We start from the raw sequence: 25,773 nt of genomic DNA, 5'->3' as shown, positions 1-25,773 counted from the left end.
ATTTTGTAATTGACGCGGGAATTGGCTTGCATTCGCTGTCCGCCCGCAAGTCTGAAAAACAAACAATCGCATACAACTACCGCAAATAAATGCAAAGTCTGTCGTGTGCAGTTCAATCAAAACAATGGGCATTTCGTTCTGCGCATTGGGTTGCAAACTCGCATGATGAAAAGTCAAAATCAGGAGTTTGATTCCATATTTTGCAACGTAATAAATACAAGAGTCTAGATTTTGCCCTAAATACCTAATTTGCTCCCATAAGCCGTTTTCCATATACTACAAAATATGACTCTGAGTTGGTGTCACCAATTGGTAATACAACACCAAATCGAGTGTCAACTGTGTGATACTGTTTCACAGCCCAATTGTGTATCAAGACACACCAAAGATAATACTGAACAAAACAACGCTGCATTAACACCAAAATAAATGTTCTGTCACATCTTAGCTCATGTTTTAGACGGTATGGTGTTGCTTTTCACCAGAGGTCGGAAGTAGCGCGCTACTTGTAGCGGCGCTACTGTAGCTAGCTACAAAATTTGTAGCTGTAGCTGTAGCGGCGCTACATTTTATAAATTGTAGCTGTAGCTGTAGCGTCGCTACAAAATTCTTGTAGTTTGTAGCGAAAATCACCTCGCTACCGCTACTTTTCTTGTTGGAGTTTTGAGGTAAATGTTTACGTGGCAACAGTGTTTACCAGAGAAGAAGAAAGGTTGCCATGCAACTGTGTAGCGCGTTAACTTTGTTGTTTGTTCCTAAAGGAAAAAGTATAAATACCTTCGTCTTTGGTCTCTCGATCTCATTTGTATTTTGTTTGGGAGGTAGTGGAAGCTCGTGAGCCCGTTAATTTTGTGCGTCGCCTTTGTTTTATAGTACCACGTTATTATTATGAGTGATATCGACAGCGACGATTGTGGAAGCAAACCACGCGAGAAGTTGCCATGGGAAGAATACAATAAGTTTTTTACTTTCAAGAGGACAGGGAAAAATGGAAATTTCATTGTAAGCTGCAATCTTTGCTGCATAGGAAACGAATTGTCGGTGACGAAGACCAGCACATACAATATGAAAATTCACTTACAGGTAAGTGTAAAATTAAAGGATATAATAATAATGAAAGGGGAGATATAAACTCGGTCACATGTTTCATTGCAATTTCTTGAAAGTGTGTAAATGTAGAAATAATGCAATTACATGCCACGTTGTTTACCTGCCAGTTGGTAACCATTAACATTTATCATACATTTGTACATTTTACACAGTTTTTCTCCTGTGTGCTATTTGGACAGTCTTTCGAACAAAGGCATGTAGTGCTCAAAGTCGGTAAGTGGTTGGTTTCATTAAATAGTACTAGATTTTCGACTTCTGTCCAATGTATTACTTTGGAAGGATTAATTGAAGCATGCGAAAGTTTCCGAAATAAGTTTTTAAAATTGTGCAGAACGTGCACCTAGTTTTAGTCGAAGAAACCTCCAACTGTGCGCCAATTTCGTACTGGAAAGTAATTTCCAAAGTTTCCGTGCCCATAAAATTGAGGTGTGTGTGTTAACCTCAACTTTGAAACATTCGCCCGTAAATAGCAAGACCCGAATACAAAGTTCGGTATTATCTAACCTTCTTGCTTGGCCGAATCATTTTCTCATGAATATAGTAATATTTTGGGCCTAATCTGCCGTTTTGCAAATTGTCCAACGTACTGTTATTTCAACCCTTTTGGAAGAGCAAAAAATATTGTAGACGAAATGTTTGTTGCTTGGAATTTTGATCGACGTCTTCAATCGAAGTTATTTTTTTCCCCGCTTAAATAAGAATTTTCAAAGGGATTGCAGAGAATTTCACAGTGCGAAAATTGAAATTTAGAGTTATAATGAATTTAATACCTTTTTCACTAATCAGGAGCTACTACAATGTGGAGTTCTTAAGTCAGTGTGGTGTTCATTGTCATTTAATATCATGCACGTGTGATATGACCACAAAAGACATAAAAAAATGGAAGTGACTATTTTCACCAGGTGGTGGGAATAGCATACGAGGCTATTTTCACCAACAAATGTAAATACTTGACCATAGCATTGTATTTGGCGCAAGTTTCTTTTGTTGCATTGCGATTTCATCATTCTACGAATGCAATTTTTATATGCTTAGATTTAAGTCTGTTAACACATACTGCGGAGTTTTAGTGATTACTTAAAGATGTGTGCTTTCATAGTTATGTTAGGTGGGCCAGGTTTGGTTTTCTTAGCATTAAAATAAAGTCCCTAAATGTATTCTACTAAACTTCCGATTTACTTCTACTAGTCTACAATACTTAAGTTGCTTCACGATGGAAAATGCATTGTCCGTGGGAAGCACGCATGCTCGCCTAAGGTAATTTTTAAGTGTTTTTTTCAACATTTATAACTTTTACCGAAATCCAAACAAAGGTTCAAATTTTGTGTGATAATGATTGCCAAAATTCTAAGATTAGTCTTACTGCTAGGATAATTTGAAAAAAACAACAAAAATTCATAAAATAATCTAAACCGTTACCCACATCCATGTTTGATACCCAGTGGAGGTACATTGTAGTTCAGATTTTAAAATGTAGGCCCACTCCCGATTAGCCAAACTGTGCATAAAGTGGACTTAAAATCTCATTGGGCAGTAGTACTTAAGTTACTGCTAAGGAGTTAATTTAAAGTAAAATTGGTGCAACTACTACTGTCACAAAGTAGTGAGAATAGCAGAAAGTGTTAAGACCAGAAATCACATGATCTGGTGTTGGGAAGTATTTACAAATAATTTTAATGCTGGAAGTGACCTGCCTAACCTAACAATGAAAGCACAAGGAATGCAATGCCCCTTTCATACTACATCATGTGACATATTAGCAGTACCAATTCATATTAGAACACCTTGTGATATTTTTCAAACTTCATAGTGTGAAGAAAAATTACTTGTCCATACGAAAATAAATGCACGCCGACATAAGTTTCTTACACATCAACAATTAAGGAATGCACACATACATGTAGTAGGCCAGGTTGGAGATCATACACATGAGAATTTAAATTCTGGTGAAAATAGCTTCAAAGCTAGCTTCACCACCTGGTGAAAATAGTTACTCCATAAAAAAAAAATGTATTGAGAGCAATTGAACATAACTGCATAACCTCATAAGAATCACTTCATTGTAGTTGATATTCTTCCTGCCCCTCCAATAAATATCTCTCAGGGCAGAATAACTTTTTTGTAGTGAAAATGTTGAGACTGTGAGTAAAGTGTACAGATAGGTATCCGAGTAGCCATAGCCTGGAATGATGTTGAAGTGACATTTTCTCATTATCTGATTTCACAAACTTGGAGACATTTGCATTACTTTATGAATCTGGGGTCCTGGATTTTCAATTCGTGGAATAAGGTGTTTTGACAAGTTATGAAAGAGTAGAGCTGTAGAAGGTATGAATCAAAATTCTTGACCCTCGTCCCCCCCCCCCCTCCTCACAAGGGTTGGAAATGAATAAAAAAATTATTAGTTATTATTCTTATTCACAGCTTTCATTCTTTCTAGTGTAATTAAACACTTATTTTAAAATTTAACATACTGCTTTGATATGGAATTCATAGCTAGACAAAAAATGAAACTGACTAATCAGTTTCTTCAGTGCATTCTTCAAATTTCAGTTCCGTTATTAAATGGAATGTGTGCACATTCATAGAGCTAGAATATATCCATACAGATATCCTCTAGTGTTCAAACCCAGTAAAACTTGACGTTAATGTAAAAACAAACATAACATTTATGTTACCACTTTGCCATTGGGTAAGCACTAAGGCTGAGCCAATATCACTTGGATGCTTGGGAATTGGAATGATAAAAGCTTTTTGAAATATTGATTGATATCAGAAATTATACTGCTCTAATTATTTGCATAAATTTACCAAAGTTTTTGCTTTAAAATATTCATGAATATTTTATGTTATGCTAATACAAAATTCAATGTTTTTGCACATAAATCGGGCACAACTTCCAATTTTGCATAATTCCCAGGATAATTAGCCTCTGCGAAAGTGTTTTGTGCCATTTATGTGGATCCTGCGTAGAATCAAACAACAAAAAAGTATCTGCCAGTATTGATAAATGGAAAAGATGCTTTCTGATACAGATACCACTTGTATAAGCTCAGCCCTAGTAGGCACACACATGAGGCAAAAACAAATTAATTCCTAGAAGCAATACCCAATGTCTTCTCTCATGACATGCTATTCACATTAAGGGAAGTGTTTTCCCACAAACACTAGGGACCAAAATTGTATATATTGTTTCCATTGCAGAATTATTTATCTCAAGACAACTTCACGTCTTTCGTTTCTGAGGTAACATGGGAGAAAGTTGCCATGGAATTCCACAGTATTTATTCATGACAGTCTCAGCAACTTTTATTCTTATTAGAACCTTATAAATGGTCCCGTGGCATTTTGCTGTATGGTAACATGTGTAAGATTTCCTGTGATTATTTTAAATCCCAAGTATTTTGTAAGAAGTTCAAAATTTCAGAGATTAAATCTTGTTACTGTATCACTGCACTTTCATTTGTGCACCTATAGTCATAATATTTTTTTCTTTAGAGAAAACATGAGCAGAAGTTGGGAGAGTTGAATAAATCCATCGAATCAAGCAGAAAGAGAAAAAGAGAGATCTGCGATAGCAACCAACGGCAGAAGCAGTTAAAATTAAGCAGCCTCAAAGATGGAAGATTCTCTTTTTCAGGTGAGTTATTTGTGAGAGCATATTGATGTTTGGGATTTCTATTTTGGTTTTCATCGTTCTTATACCGCTCATGAGTGAACTGTGACTGTGATGAATGGAGAGAATGAAAGAGACAGTCACATCCATACTTTACCCACGATCCAAACCAATTGATGAAGGACAGTGGCTACTCACAGGAAATTCTGGGAATTATGCATGAATATTTTGTTCCGGGAATTATGTGGAATTTTGGATTCATTGGAATCGCACACTCTTCATATTGTTAATATTTTTATTGAGGGGCGGTAGTATGTAAGTTTGGAATAGAGAAAACCTCTGCTTGCATCCTTGAATTTTTGGAAGGTTTGCCTTGAAAACCGGGAATTATACTTGAATTTTTTCATGGTCTTAGAGTGGCCACCCTGTGAAGTAGCATGCTAATGCTAGCAAATCCACCATAGGGACTGGCAATTTCATAATTTTTATTGTACAATTCTTTTGTCTTCAACCATGGGCAGTGCGAGGGGGTGCTTGCGTGCCCCTTAATTTTCTTCCGCATCCCCTACGTTCAACTGAAAACCCTAATTGTTAGAGTGTATATTATGTCATGTCACATTGAGCACCGAATGTCAGGTACTGAATGAAGTAAGACCGTTATTATTGTATGCAATGGACAAGCACGTAAAGAGATGCAGCGGCAGATTTTTTTCTTCAGTCAGCATTGTTGTTATGATTGTTTTCTTCCTTTCTTTCATTAAGTGCTCTGTATGCGGTTTTCGATAATCGCCTATAGCAGAGATTCCCAAACTTTTTTTGTTTCACGGCACCCTTAGTGTTTCAAGATTTTTCCGAGGTGCCAAAGTCAGAATGTAGGCCTATCTAACACTTGGCAACGCTCAGTTAGTGTGGTTAGGTTGCTTGCCTCAAGTTAAAAAAATAAACACATATATCAAATTCAGAAATATATTACACATAATAAAAAGTACTAAATAAGCACATACATTGGAGTGTCATTTCAGTAAAATAGAACATTTCGCGGTGCGCCTGTAAACCATCCAGTGTGCTGCAGTGAACTGTTGGGTAACCACTGCCTATGAGCTTGGTGTGAGTTATGTTTTTATTTTATTTGTTTTTTTATTGTTGATAAATGGTTTATTTTTGTTCTTGTTCTTCCTCTTACTGGAGCAAAAATTGCAGCTGCTTTCAAATTATCAGGAAATTATTTAAGCAAGTTGTAATGTGAAGGGTAGTTTTCTTGTTAATACATTCTATGTATTTGTTCCACATTACATGTCTAGTAAACGTACCATTTCAGGCTTTTTCAGAAACTCTTACGAAGAGGCCCAATGTTCACGAAAAAGTTTTGGAATAAGTTATTGGGGGTGGGATTTTATCCTGAAGTGGAAGACTGAAGGTACAATGTACTATGCAATCATATTTTGTAACTCCACTGGTTACATTAAAAAGGTTCAAGAATTGTGTTTTTAAAGGTCAGGATAATTTCATTTTGTATTTCACTACATAGTTCAATGAGACTGCAACGTGTATCTGAATGTTTACACTGTATGACAAATTTCTTGGAGTATAAGTATCATCATGGACGTCCAGGGGGAGTTCAAGCTGGGGGGAGGGGGGCACAGCTTCTCGTGAAAATGGATGTCAATCTAAAGATATATAATTTCATTTCAGTCAGTAATTTATGTTAATCAGTGGAGGCGATTAGGGGTGTAGTTGCCCCTTACTTTTTGCTATTTATGCTAGTTACTATGCTAAACCTTATCTACCTAGAGAAAGTAAACTGTTCTTCTCACCCCCCCCCCCCTTTATGTTTTAAAGATTGCATGCATGTTAGTTGAATACTGATAATTATAATTATATATTGAAACTTTTAATTAATTCTTAATCTTTCATGGCATTAATCAAATTTCATATCCTTTCATTTGTAGGGGAAAACCAAGAGAGTATAGACAATAAGTTGCTTGAGTGGATAGTAGATGGGTTGCATCCATTCTCTGAGGTGGACAGACCATCGTTCAGTGACTTATGGCAGTCTTTAACAAAGAAGAAGTTGATGTGCTCTGCGACCTTAAAGAAAAAGTTGGGGGAGCAATATGAAAGAATGAAATCTTCAATGTTAGACGAATTTGAAAAGGTCAGTTTTGTCTCAGCCACAGCAGATTGTTGGACTGCACATCATAGGTCCTTCTTAGGAGTAACCTGCCACTGGTTGGATCCACTGTCTCTAGAGAGGAAATCTGCTGCTCTTGCATGTCGGCGTCTCATAGGAAGCCATACTTACGATGTTTTGGCAAAAGAGCTGCAGGACATATTTATCAGGTACCACATTCATAATAAAGTAGTGGGTGTGGTAACTGATAATGGATCAAACTTCGTGAAAGCCTTCAAGGAGTTTTCTGCAAGTGAGCCGGAGGACAACCAAGAGTCTGATGTGGTGGAAGAAGAAATTACAGAAATTCTTGCCACAGGAGATTGCACTTTGCCACCCCACATTCGCTGTGCAGCACACACTTTACATCTTGTTGCAGTGAAAGATTCAGAAAAGGCTGCATCATCAGATGCAAATTACAAAAGGCTCTTCCGAAGTGCCTTCGCTAAAGCACAGGCATTGTGGAATAAATCCAGGCAGTCTTCCCAGGTTGCTGACATAGTGAAAAAACAGCTTGGTGCATGTCTGATTGTACCAAATGCAACACGGTGGAATTCAGTGCATTCTGCTGTATCGGCACTATGTCAGCATTTTACAAAGCATGAGGAGAAAGTGCATGCAATTTCTGATGCAGTTGGCCTGTGCAGATTTTCTCCACATGAGATTGAATTTTTGAAGGTAGGTCCGATATGATAAAATTACTTATGTAGTTGGCACTCATTTCATACTCTTAACTTATTCAGTCATTGCAAGCTGTACTTACAAACTGCTATAATATTCTTAATTTTTGACTTCAATTATTATAGTGTACTTTTTAAGATTCCAAAGTGCAGAATTTGCATAATATTTTTCTCATAAATTTTAAGTGATGCATACACTTGTGCTGGAATCAGAAGAAATTATTAACATACATTTTTATTGTGGAGATTAGAAACTGTTTGCTGTGTTTTTCCAAAATGGATTTCCTTTGAATGATATGCTACATTTAAAGTACATGAAGGAATCATGCTTATGAATTGTTTTTAATATTTTCACCATTGTTTATTGCTATAACAAACATTATATTTACAAATGAATAAATTAATTCCTACAATGTTTTAAAGTAACGTACATTTTATTTTTGAAGGAATATGCTGAGGTTACACAACCACTAGCCAAAGCAATTGACATTCTCCAGGGAGACAAGAAGGTGTCCATTGGATATCTCCTTCCCACACTCCACCAACTTCTCCGGATACTTGGTTTGAAATTGGATTCTGGGGATGTAGCACATTGTGATGCCCTTGCCAGAGCTATTGTTGATGGTGTGAAGCAACGGTTTGCAGGCATTTTATGGGATAAGGATACAGTGCTAGCTGCTTGTTTCCATCCAAGGTAAGAAGTTATCTGGAATTAATTCACTGCAGTGTCTTTTATATCTTGATTATTCACATGAAAGATGCATGATGTTTTACTTTACATAACAAAACATCAACATTGTTAACTTCTCTTATAAGATAACAATTACGTGCTTTCATATGTGCACAAATCAGAATATAGTTGCTTTATTTGATGTTCAAAATAATTTCTTGGCAACCTGTATTTTATTTAGTGCATGCCAATGTTAAACTTGTCTTTGGTTGAGAGGCGGATATCTAGTCTTGGCCAATAATACCTTGTTATGTGAAGTATACATTTCAGCTGTTTCTTTTCACTATTTTTTTTAACATTTGTCTCATACTCATTTGTTTTTATAAATATATTATTTTATGCAGTTTCTCAATAGCCTAAGAGGTTTTCTTTTATAGTTTCCAGAACTTGATAACATGGTTGTTTATTATTTTTTTCAGTGTTCAAATGTAAACCAGCTGTCTTCCATGGTGCAGTAGTAGTTATCAAAGCATACTATGATACCCAGGAGTCTTGGGTTCAAAGCCCAGCCTGGGATTGTGTGTTTTTTGTGATTGTCCATTCATCAATTTCACCCATCCTCATCTTTGCGATTGCGATTAGATCTCTCCCTCTCTCAATATGTCATTTATTGTCTCACTTATTTTGTCCCATGCTGTACTTTTCAAATATCTCCCTCTCATATTCAAAATAAACCAAATCAATTAGTTCAATGTAAACCTGCAATAAACTTGAAATTGTTGCCCCAAAGTGGACATCAAAGATTTTTTTTTTTTTTTTTGTCTTCAGTGTAGTTAACCAATACCCTGATATAGCACTTTTATTGTATTTCAGATTCAAATTGTCATGGCTTGAATCGGAAAAAAAGAGTGAGGCACGCAGATGGATGGAGAAAGCTGTATCTCATGATACGAAGGAAAGTTCAGCTTGTCAGAATGAAGAGAAGCAGCTAGACGATTTTGAAGATTTCTTCAAGTTTGAGCAAACTCAATCGGAAACAGAACTACAAGAACTGTGCAGATTTCTAAAGGATGGTCCCAAACCTGTGGAGACACTGCACAGTTACAGTAGCAAGTTCAAAGAAATTTTCATAAAATTGAACACTGTTATGCCGTCAAGTGGAGCTGTTGAGCGTTTGTTTAGTGTTGGCGGAAACTTGTTTTCTAGCAGAAGGACACGGCTGACCGACCAGAACTTCGAAATGCAGCTGTTGCTTAAGTTCAACAGACAGTTGAATTTGGTTTAAAAAACTTGTATTGGACAAACCAAACATGCATGTTATACACAGTTAATAAAGTGGTTTGTACATTCGCAATAGGACTTTCAATAGTGTTATAAAATTAATATCTTGTCTCATACCAAAAGTTTGTCAGCAACTAGCTTCAGGACAGGTTTTTCCTTAAAACTTTATTTCTTTTCCCCAAATATCTATTGTGAAAGTTTAGTATATAGAACAGTAATACAGAATCATTGAGTGTTGATATAGAATGCAATGAGTGAGGGTGCAGCCCAATAGGTAGAGAGAAAAAAGTGGACAATAATGCTTAATTGTGCTGAAGGCTAGTATCAAGATAAGGACATCCAGATGATAGATGTAATGATATTACAGATAATGTATGTATGCACACTTTAGTTATTTGATATCTGGATACATTGACAAATAAGTATGTAGAGGATGTATAATCAAGTACTGTATTTGGATATTATACATCCAGGTGTATAGTTTACCAAGTACCTGAATAATTTTATTATCTATATATTAGGGCTAAGCCAATACTACTTCGAATCAATATCAGTGCCAACATACATCATAATGGCGATACTTGAAAAGATGTAATAATTCAAAGTAGGTCAGAATGTGTAATATTTTTTATGATACTGCCCCAGTGGAACTAGGCTATTGTCTTGAATATTGATTTTCACGCAAGATGATCGTTTGATCACCTCATTCATTTTACTCCCAATGTCTCTGGATATTTACCCTCTGCAGATTCTGGAAAAAGTATGTCAGCATCTATGATACCATTCAATGCATGGGACTCTGTATCAGTTCATTCCTACTATACATTCATGGTGCCGAAATGCTGTCAGGTAATCCAATGACTATACAAAGGTACCTAGACATCCAAATTGAGGATATTGGATTTCCACTATTCAAATTGCTAAAGATTTATTTATTAATTAAATGATTGATGTGTAGGAAATTTAGATATTGCTTGTCATAGTTCTCTGGGTTCATGCTCCTGATAATTCTCTTAGGAGTTTATGAAAAGATGCAATTGAAACTTTATGTTCAAAATCTTTCCTTCATAATTTTTTTTCATTAAAAAATTAATTGTTGCCACCAAAAATGTTAAAACAAGTCAGATGGTAACTCAAAAAATATATCAATTGACTGGTATTGTGATAACTGCCTATTATCTAACTAACAGCTGGGAAGTTTCAAATATCTTCATGACTTGTTTTTTGTTCATGCAGAAGTAGCGAAAAAGTAGCGAAGTAGCGAGTAGCGCACAGGAGTAGCGTAGCGAGCTACTTTTAGGTAAATGTAGCTGTAGCTGTAGCGAAGCTACATTTTGGAAAAGTAGCTGTAGCTGTAGCGAAGCTACTTTTAAAATGTAGCGTTCCAATCACTGCTTTTCACAGTGTAGGCTGTCGGTACGAGTTCATTTTAGGGAACAACAATAAAATATTTAGGACAAATTTAAGAATAGCTTAGGTTTTTAGGGGAAGAGTTCCTTACACCTCGATATGAATTGGTAAAATGAAATATATCCTAATAGCTTCTAACGAAATTGAGACGAATAAAGAAAATCTAGCCATCAATTTTACTATAGAATTACTACAGCTCTCCAAAGAAACGTGAAGTTATTGAGTAATAGTGTACACATGGCAAATAAGTTTTTGAAAGAAAATTAGGAAACCAGTTTTGAAGAAAATGGCCAGCCTAATTTTGATTACACCACCTTCACAAAATTTTCCCTTGACATAGGTAATACTTTATGTGAAAGAGCTCTAGAAGACCTTTCCAACGGCATCTGAATAGCTTTTATAGGTGCCCTCATTCCTGAAATATTCCAATTTAAAATTAACAATTTGGTGAACAAATTGGTCGAAATCGTACATTTTGCATCCTTGTAATTTCGGAAATACAAAAGATATGGATTTCAGGTGGAGCTTTCAGTATGCCAAATTTGAAATGAATAAGAAAATGTAAGGTTGAGAGCCTTGTTTCTTTGACGTGGAATTACCCATTAGATCTGAAGACAAAAGTAAAAACGTTTCCCTCTAAAATGTGACAATTTTTTTATGTTCATGGCAAAATGGGTGATGAACGCCTATTTGTACAATATTTAAAGTTTGGATCCTGCTGTCGACATAACAGAATATATGCGTTTTAGGAGTTTAGTTATACATGAAAAAGCGAAGATTCTCGATAGGTTTTGACTCGTTACAAAACTGGCGAAAATGAGAAAGTTCGTTAATCAGTGTAAAACTAGCTTCTGTTGCATAAAAAATAAAATTGGGTACAACATTTTCTTATGAATGTTTACCCTGTCGAACATCTGGATTCACCATCGAAAACTGAACTTATAAATTATGTAAAGTTTTGTGTATTACGTTTGGACATTTCAGTATTTTATGTTGCACATCTGCACTAATATTCAACAATTCTGTAGAACGGAGTGAAGTTACGACAGATTGACGTAAAGATGTTTCACTTTTAACAAAAATGTTTAACTTATTTGGATCTGGTGACACAACTTGGGCTTTTCAATGGTGAATGGTTACTTTGCACCTTCCTTTTCATCGCTGCTTTTTTTTTCTCTCTAGCCCTCATCTGGAACGTTCGTCCCTCGCAACTTTCTTCCCAACAAGGTCGCGACGAGGTAATTAAATTGATTGCCCAAGCAGCTAATCTTGGCTAAATCTCGCCAAGTCGATGGCTATTGATGTAAAGGCCTTTGGTGCTGCTTTCGGTCGGCGCAGAAACTTCTCTCCACCGCCGCAACCTCGGACCGTTGTTCCTCTTCAGGGTTGACAAGGATCTAAGCTCCAGCCGGGCTTCTCGGAAGGGTTTCGAGGCAGTTTGCGTTTCCCATCGAACTTTACCGTTCCAGAGAAACAAGCTTTTGTCAGCTTCCTGCGCAGATGTTTTGTTTTTGGAACAATTGCACATTGTTTCAGCTTTCTAAGGAGTCAAACTATGGGTCAAAAGATTTCATCATATGTTAAATTACAGAACGCAGCCCTACAAGAAACAACATTGCTGGATACCTTCTGTTCTGTCCAACTCTCTGGAAGTGCGAAAACATCGAATGATGAATGAATTAAAAGTGGGGAGAATGAAAGGAACAATCACCCCAAGAGGTTTCTTAAACTAACACTAAATCGTCATTTAACCTTAAAATGACTAAGAATGATTACCTATTTTGATGTCTAAAACTAACACATTTTTTTTTCTGTTCGGATAAGAATCAATAGTGATCGTCTATCCTTGACATGTACAATTAACTTATCACCACTCTAACACCAGTCACAGAAGATATAGAACGGTAGATAAAACATGTTATTCGTACACCATGAGAGAAAGTAGTTAATCTGCCGTGGTGTGGAATTTGCAAATTTGCCGTGAATGAAAGCTAAATTCATTACGAACACAATAATTTATTTGTTTGTTTAAGATAGAATTGTTGTATGAGGGCTAATCGGCTTTCGATGTAGAGTTTAAAGTGAAATTCGAATCATTTTTCGACCACATTGGATATCGAACCTTTCTGCTCAAATGCTCTTTTTTTACATGCGCGCTCATAAATTCACATTCGAAACACATCAGTAACAGATCAAGTCAACATTACAAAATTTTGTCCTTGTCACAGGTTACTTTGTAAGGTATGAAATTTGAGATGTTTCAACTTAATCGTACATCGCGAATATTATGCGTCTGTGTGAGGTTATGTGAATTTACACATGCCTCGAGTTTTATTTCTACTATGAACGAGATCTTGCTGTTTGTTTTGGCACATGCTTATTAACACAAAATGTTCAAATATGTTCAAAGTGAACATGGGTTTCACACAAAGCCAAGCCTGCGTTTGCTGAAAAACCAACAATGGTCCCAACAAACAACTTCAGTTTTGTTCTGCTAGGTTTCGCCCCTTACTCTTTATTCATTTTTTCCCGCGTTTATTCATAGAATCGCCTCTCCCTGCTTTCGCAAATGAAGCCGCTAGCATTAGTCCCGGCATGCATTATTAAGCCTAGCGAGCGCTCACTCGCAGCGGGAATGGCAGAACGAGCGCTCCCTGCGAGGTTGTATGCGCTGTACCATGGAAGACAGAAATGCGAAAGAGAGAAATAACGGGGAAGTTATATGCAGATGGATTTCAAAGAGCGGCACCTTCGTCTCAACATCGGCAAAATTACCTTATATATTGTTGGAGCCTTAATAATTTCATGGAAGCACAGAACGTTCCTCGACAGTGAAAACATGGTTTGGAAGGTTGATTACGGCTGAGAAATGCTTATTTCTTTAGCTTCTATTCTCTGTGAGTATCCGAGATGTCCCTGTACCCCTACTTGCATGTATCGTGTTTCGACCGTGTTGAAAATTGGTCGGTATTTGGTTGTTTGGGAATGATTTCGTTTTCGTGGTTGGCATCCCTGCTCTGAAGGACACACAGAAGGGTTTCACTGATAATTTAAGCAACAATCAACATCGTGCTCTGACGTATACGAGGAATGATTTCGTTGTTTGTTAGGTATAGTCCTCTTAGTATAAATACACTACCATTTTTTCTGGACTTGAACAAAAAGGTATTATTTATGATGAGAGAATTAAACCTAAGAAGCCTAAACTAACAACGAAGGTATTCCGCACTGACGTCAGAATACTATCATGGTTGTTGCTTGTGTTACGAGTGAGACCCCATATAGAACCCTTGCTTGAATTCGTATCAGTTGTTACGTCATGGCTAATGTGAACACGTGACGTGTGTGAACGCGCGAACGACAACGCACGGGACAAACGATGTAGAGTGCCACACACGTAAATTTGCCGTTGCGTAGAAACGAATTTTCGTTTCGTCTCCCTCTCTCTTAGCATTATGTGTTCTACCCCGCTCGAAAACCTTCGCTATTGTTGCCACATTGTCATTCCATTCCTGGACACACTCGCGCAAACATAATTGAAAACAATTGAATAGCGCTTCAGCTCGCGGTTCCCACCGTTCGGTAGGGACGCTAATGTGGCAATATAGCACGGCGTAGTGCTTGCTTCTTTTATGCAGTGCATGTTCATTGGATAGCTAGTAACTAGTGTTGCCAACTGTAATAATGAAGCACTATTTCTGTCACGGAAGGGTAAAAGGCAGGTAAAGTAGCGGTGAGTTTTGTTGGATTGGAAGCACCATATTTTTATTTTATACTAAGTATTTGACCGGTTTGACGTTGTGTGCGTGTATTGCGTGTGTGTATGTAAAAGTGTGTGTTTGCTAATGAACGTTAAATTCCATAATGCCTCCAGTTCTGTCGAAGTTGAAATCAAAAACCTTGCATAGCCAAGCTCGGGAAATTCTAAGCAACGTGCACGAGTTCATGAAGGAGGAAGCCAGTCATGGTGTTAGCATCCCAATAAAGCATTTTGGCAAGAGAGCAGCGAACAGCAGCAACAAATTGTTCATATTTCATAATTTTGGAATTATTCAAAATAAATAAATTATGTGGCTCCAACATCATTTCAACTCTGGCTCCGGCACGTGTTCTTGTAGAAATTGCATAGAGGAGGCTGTCATTTTTGCTGCTTAATGCGATACATATTGTTTTCTGTGTTAAAATTGCCATGCTTTGATGGGTGACCAAGTTCATAGCAGGGCCGGCGGAAGGGGAGGGCGAACCGTCCCATCGCCCAGAGCGGCAAAATTTGAAGAGAAGAAAAAAATAAGCCTATTGAAAACTGTGATCGAGCGAGATATTCTTTTGCACTGAATAGTATTGAAATAGCATAAGAAGTCTCATTATTTATTTTATATTTTGATGTTTTAGTTAGGAATATATTGATTTTCAATTTTCCGTTGCTGCGTAATGACCGGGGGGGGGGGGGTCGAAATAGAGCGGCATCTGCCGCCACCTCCCAGGGAGGCAAAATGACTAGCGCCGGCCCTGGTTCATAACAAAAGAAAAAGCCGCGCAGCTTATCGTCTAGTGGCAGTATATGTACTTGTTATTGTTGTGGAAGCCGGCATCCTTTGTAAATGTACAACAAAGGCAACCGACTGTCGCCGATCTCAGAGAGGAAATAATAATACTGCTTCAGGAGGAGTGTTATGGTGCAATTGTAGCGGTTTAACACGTTGGCATGTTATTATCTGCCGTTGCAGTTCCATACCAGTGTATACGGGTTTTGGGAGTGAAAAGTTAGAACGCCACCAGTGCATTAATGCAATGAAAAATAATATATATATTTTTTTATTTTGTTTGAAATCACTCAAATAAGGAATCGTATGAAGAAGTCTTCTTTGCAGCATTTTTGGTAATTTTACTTATGTGTTAGTTCATATTTTGCGAATTTTTAGTCCATATGTATGTAGCTACATACATAGTCACTTGTTAGTACATATTAATCCTAGTCCTGGTATAATGCATGACGTTTAAAACTCAACGTTAGATAGACCTGAATTCTCTAATTTTATTGTTGTACGTAACAGCTGTGCATCGGCGCACCGCAGCGATTTTTCTATCTGCTCCATTAGCAACACTGCTTCTTTAGTTCTGTCGCGCATTGCACGGCAGAATTATCTGCGCTGGACTCTAGGCTACTGTAACGTAAGGTCTATTTCCCAAGTATGTTTGAATGTGAATAAATACATACATATGATGATATAATAAGTAAATGTCCCGAACCGTGCAGTCTAAGGCGCAAGCTTTGGGCTTCGACTACGGAACGTGCGCAGGTTTGAGTCTCATGTCGGGAAGCGTAACAACTTTTCTCCTGAGATTTCGATCTGTGTATGGGACCGGTGGCCGCCCACCTTTGTGAGGAAATTGGGAGGCTACGAATGAATAGCGTAACCCGGCCATATCAAACCTACAACAACGACTGGGAGTTCGTCGTGCTGACCACACGCCACCCCGTAACTAGTTGGATGAAATCCCACCCCTGGTGGGAGTAAGGCCGGCAGTGTGTAGGTAGGCCCTGCCCCTAACGGGCTGTTATGAAAATGGCGGGTTATTTTATTACTATTATTAATAATAATAATAGGGTCTCCCCGATGGCGTAGTGGTAACGTCTTCGCCTTGTAATCAAGGGGTCCCAGGTTCGATACCCGGCGGAGGTTCATAGGGGTTCGGATCACACTTTAAACTGTAGATCCAGTTCCGATTAGCCGTATTGTGCATAAATTACAAAATCAATCAATCAGTAGTATTATTAATATTATAAGTAAACATGTCCTATATCCAGATGTAGTATGTACTACGAAATATAATGTATGCTACGGTGATTTCTCAGTCACTCCGTACATAAGAATGAAACATAATTAAATTCGTTATGGCACAGACCAGAAGGTTTTCCCTCGTACAGTTCCTGCCACTGAGTGGTCTGTCGTTTACGAACGTTGGGTACAAACGTGGAGACTGGCCGTGCTCTTGCAAGAGTTCTTCGAAAGGGCAAGCAAATGATACCAATAAGGCCTTGGAAGGCAAATTGTTTTTCCGCTCACCATCTGAATTGCCTGCTGCCTGCGTTCCGGTTCCCTTCCCCTCCCCCTTGTGGCGAATGTATCCGCCAAAGGCTCCAATTCCCTTCACCAAGGAAACGGATAGCTCTGGCTGGCAGAGAAAACTGCAAGTGGAATGAGAAAAAGGAAAAGCGCGTGTGTGTACATATAAACTCTCAACGTCAGAGCTGCTGAATAAAATTACAGGATTAGGCTGAGAGTGAAATTAAATCATTTGTGATTCAAATGGCAGCTTTAAACATCATGAAAGCAACGTGGGCAACACCATGGGCATTTGCAAAGCAAATAAAATAAATAATTAACAAAAGTCTGGTGCCCAGAGGGTGTTAAGACAACGGTAATTCGGAATATGAAAATACTTTACAGTATTACACTTGCTTTTAAAAAGAAAATCTTAACAACAACAATTTCATTTCAACTAATTAGGAAATGTATGAACACGCCACTGTCAACAAAGTCTAAAATATGTAATTACAAATACAGTACTTAAGGAGACTTGCGTCAATGACTTTGTTAGCCTTGGAGTCGTATATGAACTTTCAATACAGCTAGATTTATCTCTTTATCTCTAGTACGTTTGTTCTCTAAATTATTTAAAAAAGTCAAGCTCAGTTTAACGTAGGATTCGCCTCCAATGGGGATCGAAACAGGGATCACTTGAATGCAATGTTTTAGCTCTACCACTAGGTAGTCGAAGAGATCGTCTCTATCAGATTCTGAGAAATCGATAAACATAGAAATGTTAACTTTAGAGTGTTGGACTCTCATTGTCTGACAGATAGGGGTGCCCATCTGAGAAGACACCTGAAGGTCGACCTCACTAGTTCGCTAGCTGCAGGCCAACGAGGCTCTGGTGCCTGGACCCATAATCCTCTGTGATGCTGTATCTTATGTTCTGTTATTTCCCTCTGTGTGTTGGGTGTTCCTTTACAGCTTCAGCTTCTAGCATTAGTTTGGAAACCCTTGCATTGCTTTCAGGATTGGTAAGGAGTTTTCTCCGCACAATGAGTTTTAATTTAGAAGTTTGGTTTTATGTAAGACTTGTCCTTGTATATTTTGTTGGGTGCAATATTGAGCGGGCGTGTTTCGGCCTCGCGGACCGCTCTTACAACAAACCCTTGTCAAATACATATTACAATTGACACTTTACACTTTCTGAATATCACTGTTACAGTTACAGTGGAAAAATATAGAAAAATAAAACATATATACTCAGTGGTGACGATTGGGTTCCAAAACTGGGTGGGGGGGCAAGGTGCGAAAACAGAGGGGACAAGGACAGTTTACTTTCCCTTGCTAGATAAGGTTTAGCGTGGTGCAGTGGCAAAAAAGTTGGGGGGGCAACTATCCCCCTCGCCCCCCTAATCGCCGCCACTGTATATACTGATAATGTAAACAATTAATGTACTGAAGATACAGAGTGAAATCTGATATCACAATTATATTAATGTTATACATTTTATAACACGAACTAATACCAATACCTCATTCCTGTTCAGTACAGAAAAGTCAAAGCCAAGCACTATTGTCTGGGCAGTAGATTTTTTTGTGTGTTGCAGGCTGGAGCTTCCCTGAAGTTACTGGTGATATTTGAAAGGATGATATTTACTTTATAAGAACTTCACATTTAAATATCTAATGGAAATATTTGGAATTATTATGTATTGTTGTTTGGAAGATCACCTCTTGCAGGAATGAACATTTATGCTATTGCCAGGGGTTTGTTGGGGAAGGATCCATTGCACCCTCTTTAATTTGTCCATTGGTAAGGGATTTCTGAATGCACATCCCATGCGAAAAAGTACGACCATGGCAGATCCTTCTGTACGTGTGACGCCCAACTGAATACAAACAGTACAACAAGTCGGATACTTGATCTCTGAGCCACTCTGACCGCTTCCATTGTTTCGCACTAGTAAAACAGCTTTTGGAATGTTCGGGGAAAGCAAACCCTCGTAAGTACGTATTCAGTGTGTGGCATTATGGCGAAACTTCAAGAGGACGCTGATCCTTCTGGCTACGAATTGATTCGTTCGTGGGTGGCCCAATCACGGCGCACAATGCTATTAATCGGAGTCATAATCGAGTTAGCCGGTTTGGCTGTCAGAAATGCTGTTAATCACGGCTTAACCGCCAGGGGACAAACAGTGTTTGTGAACTGGCTAAAGGCGAGGTCGACAGTTGATGTCTGTTTTTTAGAGGCTCTTACTACCAGACGCTTGTTGATGATAGACGGATTCCAGTGCGCGGGTGTTGCTGAAGGCGAAACGGGTGGTGTAAATGTTATCAAGAGTTGAATCGTTGGGAAATTGTAGTCTACGTTGGAATAAACATATGTTTCTCATATCAATATAGATAGCGAATTTAGTGAGGTGTTATGGCAAAAGTTTATTACGATTGTAATTACATTTCTGATGTTACAAGTTGAAATGGCTTCGAGCTTTTCTCAGTTTGACTCTGCAGGACTATATCAACGACTTCTCACAATCTCAAATTCCTTAGACACAAGCTGAAACATGCATGGCTGCAAAAGTTGAACAACTTGGAACTCCATTAACTGTGTAACCTAGATATTCCCCATGCGATGCTAATCAGAACTTGACATATCGAGAGTTCATTATTTATGTAGATTTATATGTACTTATTACCTATAGAGGATACATATTTAGGAATAAATTGACTCATACAGATTGCACTGCGCAAAATTGTATTCTTTTGTTAACATAGTTTTTTCAAAGGTTCATTCGGGGCAACTAATATTCTATGAAATTGGAACTTTATCAGTATTTCTTTCCATAAATATCATATTGTACCTTAGTTGTTGTCATAGCAGTTATTTCTCAACTCCCATTAGACAGACAGACTTCCCAGTCGATATATTAAATTATATAGGGCTATTGTTGGGAAAAATCTCACGTGATCTCACCCCCGTCTCTTACGTGGCAGACGGGATCACTGCGGCAAATATCTCCACTTATACCCAGGTGAACTCATCTTCTTTGGCGCTTTACTGGAAACATCCACTTTAAAGAAGAGAGTTCTTGGAACTCTTCAAGACTGGATTTGGCAATCTGTATATCAGAAATTAGGACGAATCCCCGCGGGAAAGCCTCGTTTTATATTTATTCGAACACACGCACCGATAATATAAATAGCACTTGTGTATTTTTCACTACCTTGAAAGACATGAGTGTTTTTAATGATTCGATTTTTACGGAAATTAGTAAGACAAGACTGTTTGTGTTCTGAACTGTTCGAGGAAATAAATGTTAATGCAACACATTTTACAGCATTCAACAACAGTGGAAGGAACGGGAAGGTGAAAAGGGGGGGGGGGTTAAGGGGGATATTGTATACCTCAAATTTTTGTAGGGGAGTACGTACCCCTTAATCCTTTGAACCCCCTAAAATAATTTGACGGATGCAAGACGCTGCATCTCAAAGATTCTCGTTTTTAGTAGTACGTAACACAAAGTTTTTCGTCTACATTACTTCCATATCCTAAAGAATCAATACCACTGTGTTACGTATGTAGGTATGTATGCCTGTGTATGTAGGTTTAACTTTGTTTAACTTTGAATAAGAAACATTTGTGTTACTCATTTTAAAAGTAACCCAGTTACAGGCACTTGGGAAGTTACTGTAAGTTACTTTTGCTGTGACTTTGTTAGAAATTTTCATGCAAACAAATTATAAATCTATTGCAATCACTGATTATTAATTGTAATAAAATAACTATCTGAAGAATCCCATGTGTTCCATTCATGGTTCTGGTACACAATATAAAATCTTCATATATAAATATATATATAAATATATATATATATATATATATATATATATATATATTACAAGGAATAAATGATGGAACAAGGAGTGAGCTTTGCTTGAATGATCATGCATTTTATTTTATTCTCTCTATATACGCATATGCCTTAAACACTTTCTCTTATTACACAATGACTTCTTTCTAGCTTGACTACCACCTTCCAAATGAATGCAGCAATCCATCCAAAACATTCTATATTTAGCATGCGACGAAACAAAAGTTTCTTGTTAGGCGATTCCACGAAAATCCTTTCACGTTAGCATCCAGAGAAGACACAGAGTTGGGAACAGAGTTGCCATAATTTGCTCATACCTGACGTTAGAGATTCTCAAGTAAGTGTCATAAAGTAACTGTTAAACTGACTGTTCATAACGTTACTATTGCAAGAAGTAACTCAGTTACAGCTATTTACTTTTAAAAGTAGTTAGTTACAGTTAGATTTCCTAAAAGAAAACTCAATTCCAAACACTACATCGCATATATTCATCTTGAAAATATGTGACCGCGTGAGGTGCTCATACGGTGGCTGTTGTGCCTCTTCTTTCCACCGGCGACCGTGCAGTCAATATTGTCAGAAACCTGCTTTCATAGGCAAATTCCCGTCCCAGAAGCATTTCAACACGGTGCAGCAATGTCAACCCATCCCACGCGTGTGTCGTCAAGTGGTTTGATATCGATCTGGCTTACGCAAATCATCTTTCATTTTCTCTTTGCATACATGACGCAGGTCAGACTTCCACCTCTAGGAATTCACTTTCATTATGGGAGTATCACTCCCTCAGCGCCGAATCTATAAAGGGAGTCATGCACTATTTTATTTTTTAAGTCATCTGCATATGCATTGCTCGAAGTGGGAAATTGTGAGCCGGGGGATGTTTCCTCTAGCTTTGGAGGTGCGATTTCATATTTTGTTCCTAGCTGCGCGTATCCCATTCTCCACACAATTCAGTTTAAGTTAAGGTGGTGATAAGCACAATAACTTCTCGGTTGTATCACCATTAATTGGGTTTACTTAAATATCCAACATTTCAAGAACCGTCTACGAAAATGTGGTTATCCCGCTCAAAGATGAAGATATTATCTTTCTGAGGGATTTCAAAGCTCATTTGGAAGCGAAAGTATGTTTCCCTCTTGATATTTGAAGTAGGGGAGTCAGCAGTTCTTGAAGAAGGGAGGAGGGACTTGGAATGTTTCTATCGCTTATCATTGAAGACCATCTTCCAATCGAATTTTGAGCTTGCGAATTTGAGTAGTCTGCTATCTCTGTAGAAATCTCATTAGAATTTGCATTTCCTGAGAAATTCGAAACAGTTTCTCTGGCGAGGTTATACAGCCAGTTCAGCAGCACCAGTTGGGATTTAACGTGGAGTGCTTTCCAACGACGTTTCGAGGACCCAAGGGTTCTAGTCCATTGGCTAAAAATTAGTTTTTTCTTTTGCTTGTAATGCGGGTTTGTTCATTCGGGTACCTGAGAGAACAGCGGCAAGGGACTTGGTCAGATCAGATGATCTATGGGACTACAGGACCACTACGGACAAACAGTGTATCAAACCAATTTTAGACGTTCTTCTAAAGATACAGTTCTCAAATATTTTGATGCGCTTTCGTTTTTGGCTACTTTCCTAACTGCGTTTTTCATTGTTAGTTGATATTTTATCGTAACAAAAGCAAGTATTACTTTTCAGATCCTAAATACCTTTAACTTTGATGTAAATTTACTTTTCCTATTAAAAGACATTCAATATTGGAACTTCAACTATCATTTTCTCAAAATATTAGTTTTGCACATGAGGTGGTATCCAAAATTTTTGAGACTGGTACTACTATCTGGTCAAAAGTCACCATGGGGATTACTGAGCGCCATCATCTTCCCCCCTGGCGATTCTGCTGCTCTTAAAAGCATCTTGAACATCATGTTCCTGAGGGTTTTCAGTACTGCCTACATTTCTGCCTGGATCATCTCAGTCGTATCAAACTTGGTCTTCAGTCAGTAGAACATAATAAAGTCACAGGGGTCAAAGCTGGCGAGTTGGTGGGATGGGGGACGACAGTAATGGTACTTTTGGTCAAAAAGAGTAACAAAAACATTTTGTAAGGCAACATATTTGATAATGAATTCAGAGCAGGCAATGAAAATCAACAGTATGCTGCTCATATGTAGACATGATATTTAAAACCATTTTTACGAAAAATGTCGCTTGGCATCGAAAAAACGACAAAGTATAGCCCTGGAACTTAAATTCTTATGAAATGGGTGTTTTGGTTGGCACAATGTGTCTACAGGGTGGCTCAAAAAGTCACTTAACACCTTCGGTACAAGGCCACTGCAGTGCGCAACATGGAAATGGTGATGAAAAATCGTTATCAGGCCAAGGGGGAACCACATTGACGCCACCCGCACGGTCGGCGGCCATCTTGATGTCCGCCATTTTGAATTCAACTTCAGAATTTTAAATGAGAAGGGGATGATATGATATATCAAATCAGGCTAGAATTTCACGAGAAATGCAATGGTGAAGGTTTTTTATGTATCTTTAACCAGTCAAACGTTATGACTGAATTCTTGTACCAATTTGCTCCTTTTCGAGGTGTTAGAAAAATGCCTTCAAATTTGTTTAGCGCATCGGTCATGCATCGAGATCAAAGTGATGTCTAGGGAGAGAAGTTCGCATGCCATTGCACACGATTTTAATCAGATACATCCACGAAGAGCTGCGCATTATGAATGATTGTCGCAAACAATTTACAGTGTGACGCTTCCATTGAATTAAAAGTCCTTCACATTGACAAGGATAATGTTTATGTTCATAAGGAAGTTCATAAACAGAATATGCGACCCTTGTCATCTGATAACTAACTTTGGACAGAAACTGCTTCACAACGTTCCCATAGTGTTCTGGTGTTCCTTCCTATTGGAAAAAACTCTGTAGAAAGTACCTTCTTCCATAAGCAAGGATGAAAAACCTGTTTATTTAGAAAATCCAAGTAGCCCTAAGCATTTAAGGTTCTGTTGATGGCAAATGGACTAACCAATCGTGTTCCACACAGCACGCCACATCATTAACTTACCAGCACTAACCAAACTTATCAGCTTTGAGCTGTCGAAAATGTGTTATCAGATAAAAAGCATCGCATAATCTGTTTATGAACTTCCTTATGAACATAAACATTAGCCTTGTCACTATGAAGGACTTTTCATTTAATTGAAGCGTCACACAGGTAATTGTTCGCGACAACACTTCATAATGCGCAGGTCTTCATGGATGTATCTCTCCCTAGACGTCACTTTGATCTCGATGAGTTACCGATGCGCTAAACAAATTTGAAGGCATTTTTCTAACACCTCGAAACGGAGCAAATTGGTACAAGAATTCAGTCATAACTTTTTACCGGTTAAAGATATATCGAAAAAAACCTTCACCATTGCATTTCTCGTGAAATTCTAGCCTGATTTGATATATCATATCATCCCCTTCCCATTTAAAATCCTGAAGTTGAATTCAAGATGGCGGACATCAAGATGGCCGCCGACCGTGCGGGTGACGTCAATGTGGTTCCCCCTTGGCCTGATAACGATTGGTCATAACCATTTCCACGTTGCGCGCTGCAGTGGCCTTGTACAGGAGGTGTTAAGTGACTTTTTGAGCCACCCTGTATATCTGGTTGAATTGACATTGCTGCAACAGAATATCTGTCTTTGCATTGACGCGGGGTCTGTATTTTGTTCTTCTTTTAGGTGATATTTACATTCTGATTGTGACTTCTTACATTTAAAATTCTATTTTACCGCAATCAAGCACTCGTTCTACTGCAAAATCTAGGAGGCTGGTCTTTCCGACAAAACAGAGTATGAGGTTACAACCAAAGAGTTTTGTGTCACATTTATTGTTTTCTAACCTCTTCACGGAACATTTGGAGATGCTTCGCGGAACACACGGAGTTTCCAAGTCCACTTTATGCACAAATAGGCTAATCGAGAGGACTTGCAGTTTAAGTGTTTTCCGAACTAGTATGTGCCTCCAGCCGGTATCGAACTCTTTATTACAAGGTTACGATGTTACGACGTCGGGGAAGCTCGAGCACATATTGGGAACCGCTGTTTTGAACACCTCTGAAAGAAAATGAGATTTATTTTTAATTAAAAGTGCCGAGAGGAACGAGCAACAGTTGTATGGTGATTTGAGAGCAGGATGAGTTTACTCAGTGCCTTCCTTGTGATAGAGTCTCTGCTTTCATAGGATCGTTTTAGTGCATTGTCGGACATAAAAACGTCATCGACAACACTTTCATACTGTAGAAAGCTGCTGCTCTTCGATGGGTCGTGACGTCGATTCGAGTCTTCAAAAGAATAACGTTACGAAGAGACATTGTTCACCTTAATACACTACACCCAGTGTGAAAGTTAGTTGATGTCTTGTAGGGACACACACGCTACTGATGTACGAAAAAATGTTTAATATTTCGTCAAAGCTATCGTCTGTTAATTCCGATAGTAACGTGAAATCAACTAGGACAATCTGTCCATACTCCGGGAATCTCTGGAGCGAGCGAACGAAAGTAAGTCTGTGTGCAAGTAGTTACTCGAGAGGGCGCCACCAATGAACATTTTCAAGGGAACGGGATTCCATAGAGGGGGGAAAGAGACTGCAGATACTAGCAGTTTGGGGCAGTGTGTCCTGCTTTGCTCCACCCATTGGCTTTCTCCCCTTCTCTTCCGTTATGAGAGGCCTTGCTCCAGAGATTTCATGGGTAGAGTTATTGCACAGTGCTCGTAAAATTACTTTTTAAAAGCAACAGTTACAGTCGCAGTAACTCACTTCAAGAAGTAACTCAGAGTTACTAATTTTCAAAGGTAACCCAGCTACTGGTAGTTGAAATGCAACTGTAAGTGCTCGGACGGCGACAGGGTAGAGAGCGCTCA

At 38.3% G+C, this 25,773-nt stretch overlaps 2 protein-coding genes across 2 annotated transcripts in view; one reads left to right on the top strand and one right to left on the bottom strand.

Moving 5' to 3' along the window:
- Positions 1 to 25,773, bottom strand: part of LOC145994742 (regulator of G-protein signaling 7-binding protein-like) — a 579,659-nt gene that overhangs the window by 250,238 nt on the left and 303,648 nt on the right. The window lies entirely within an intron of this gene.
- Positions 778 to 9,566, top strand: LOC145994741 (uncharacterized). Its single transcript, XM_083130960.1, has 5 exons — positions 778 to 1,083; positions 4,609 to 4,750; positions 6,676 to 7,574; positions 8,023 to 8,270; positions 9,120 to 9,566. The coding sequence occupies exons 1-5, from the start codon at positions 889 to 891 to the stop codon at positions 9,529 to 9,531; spliced, it is 1,896 nt and encodes a 631-aa protein (XP_082987086.1). The 5' UTR covers positions 778 to 888; the 3' UTR covers positions 9,532 to 9,566.

This window comes from Lepisma saccharinum, chromosome 11 (assembly GCF_977018435.1).
Source record: "Lepisma saccharinum chromosome 11, izLepSacc3.1, whole genome shotgun sequence".
NCBI lineage: Eukaryota > Metazoa > Arthropoda > Insecta > Zygentoma > Lepismatidae > Lepisma > Lepisma saccharinum.
This window is presented reverse-complemented; position numbering and strand designations above follow the sequence as displayed.

Coding starts and splice junctions, on each gene's coding strand:
- LOC145994741 (XM_083130960.1), top strand. CDS start 889: ATGAGTGATATCGACAGCGACGATTGTGGAAGCAAACCACGCGAGAAG. Junction 4,751..6,675: donor TGGAAGATTCTCTTTTTCAG/GTGAGTTATTTG, acceptor TTTCATTTGTAG/GGGAAAACCAAGAGAGTATA. Junction 8,271..9,119: donor GCTGCTTGTTTCCATCCAAG/GTAAGAAGTTAT, acceptor ATTGTATTTCAG/ATTCAAATTGTCATGGCTTG.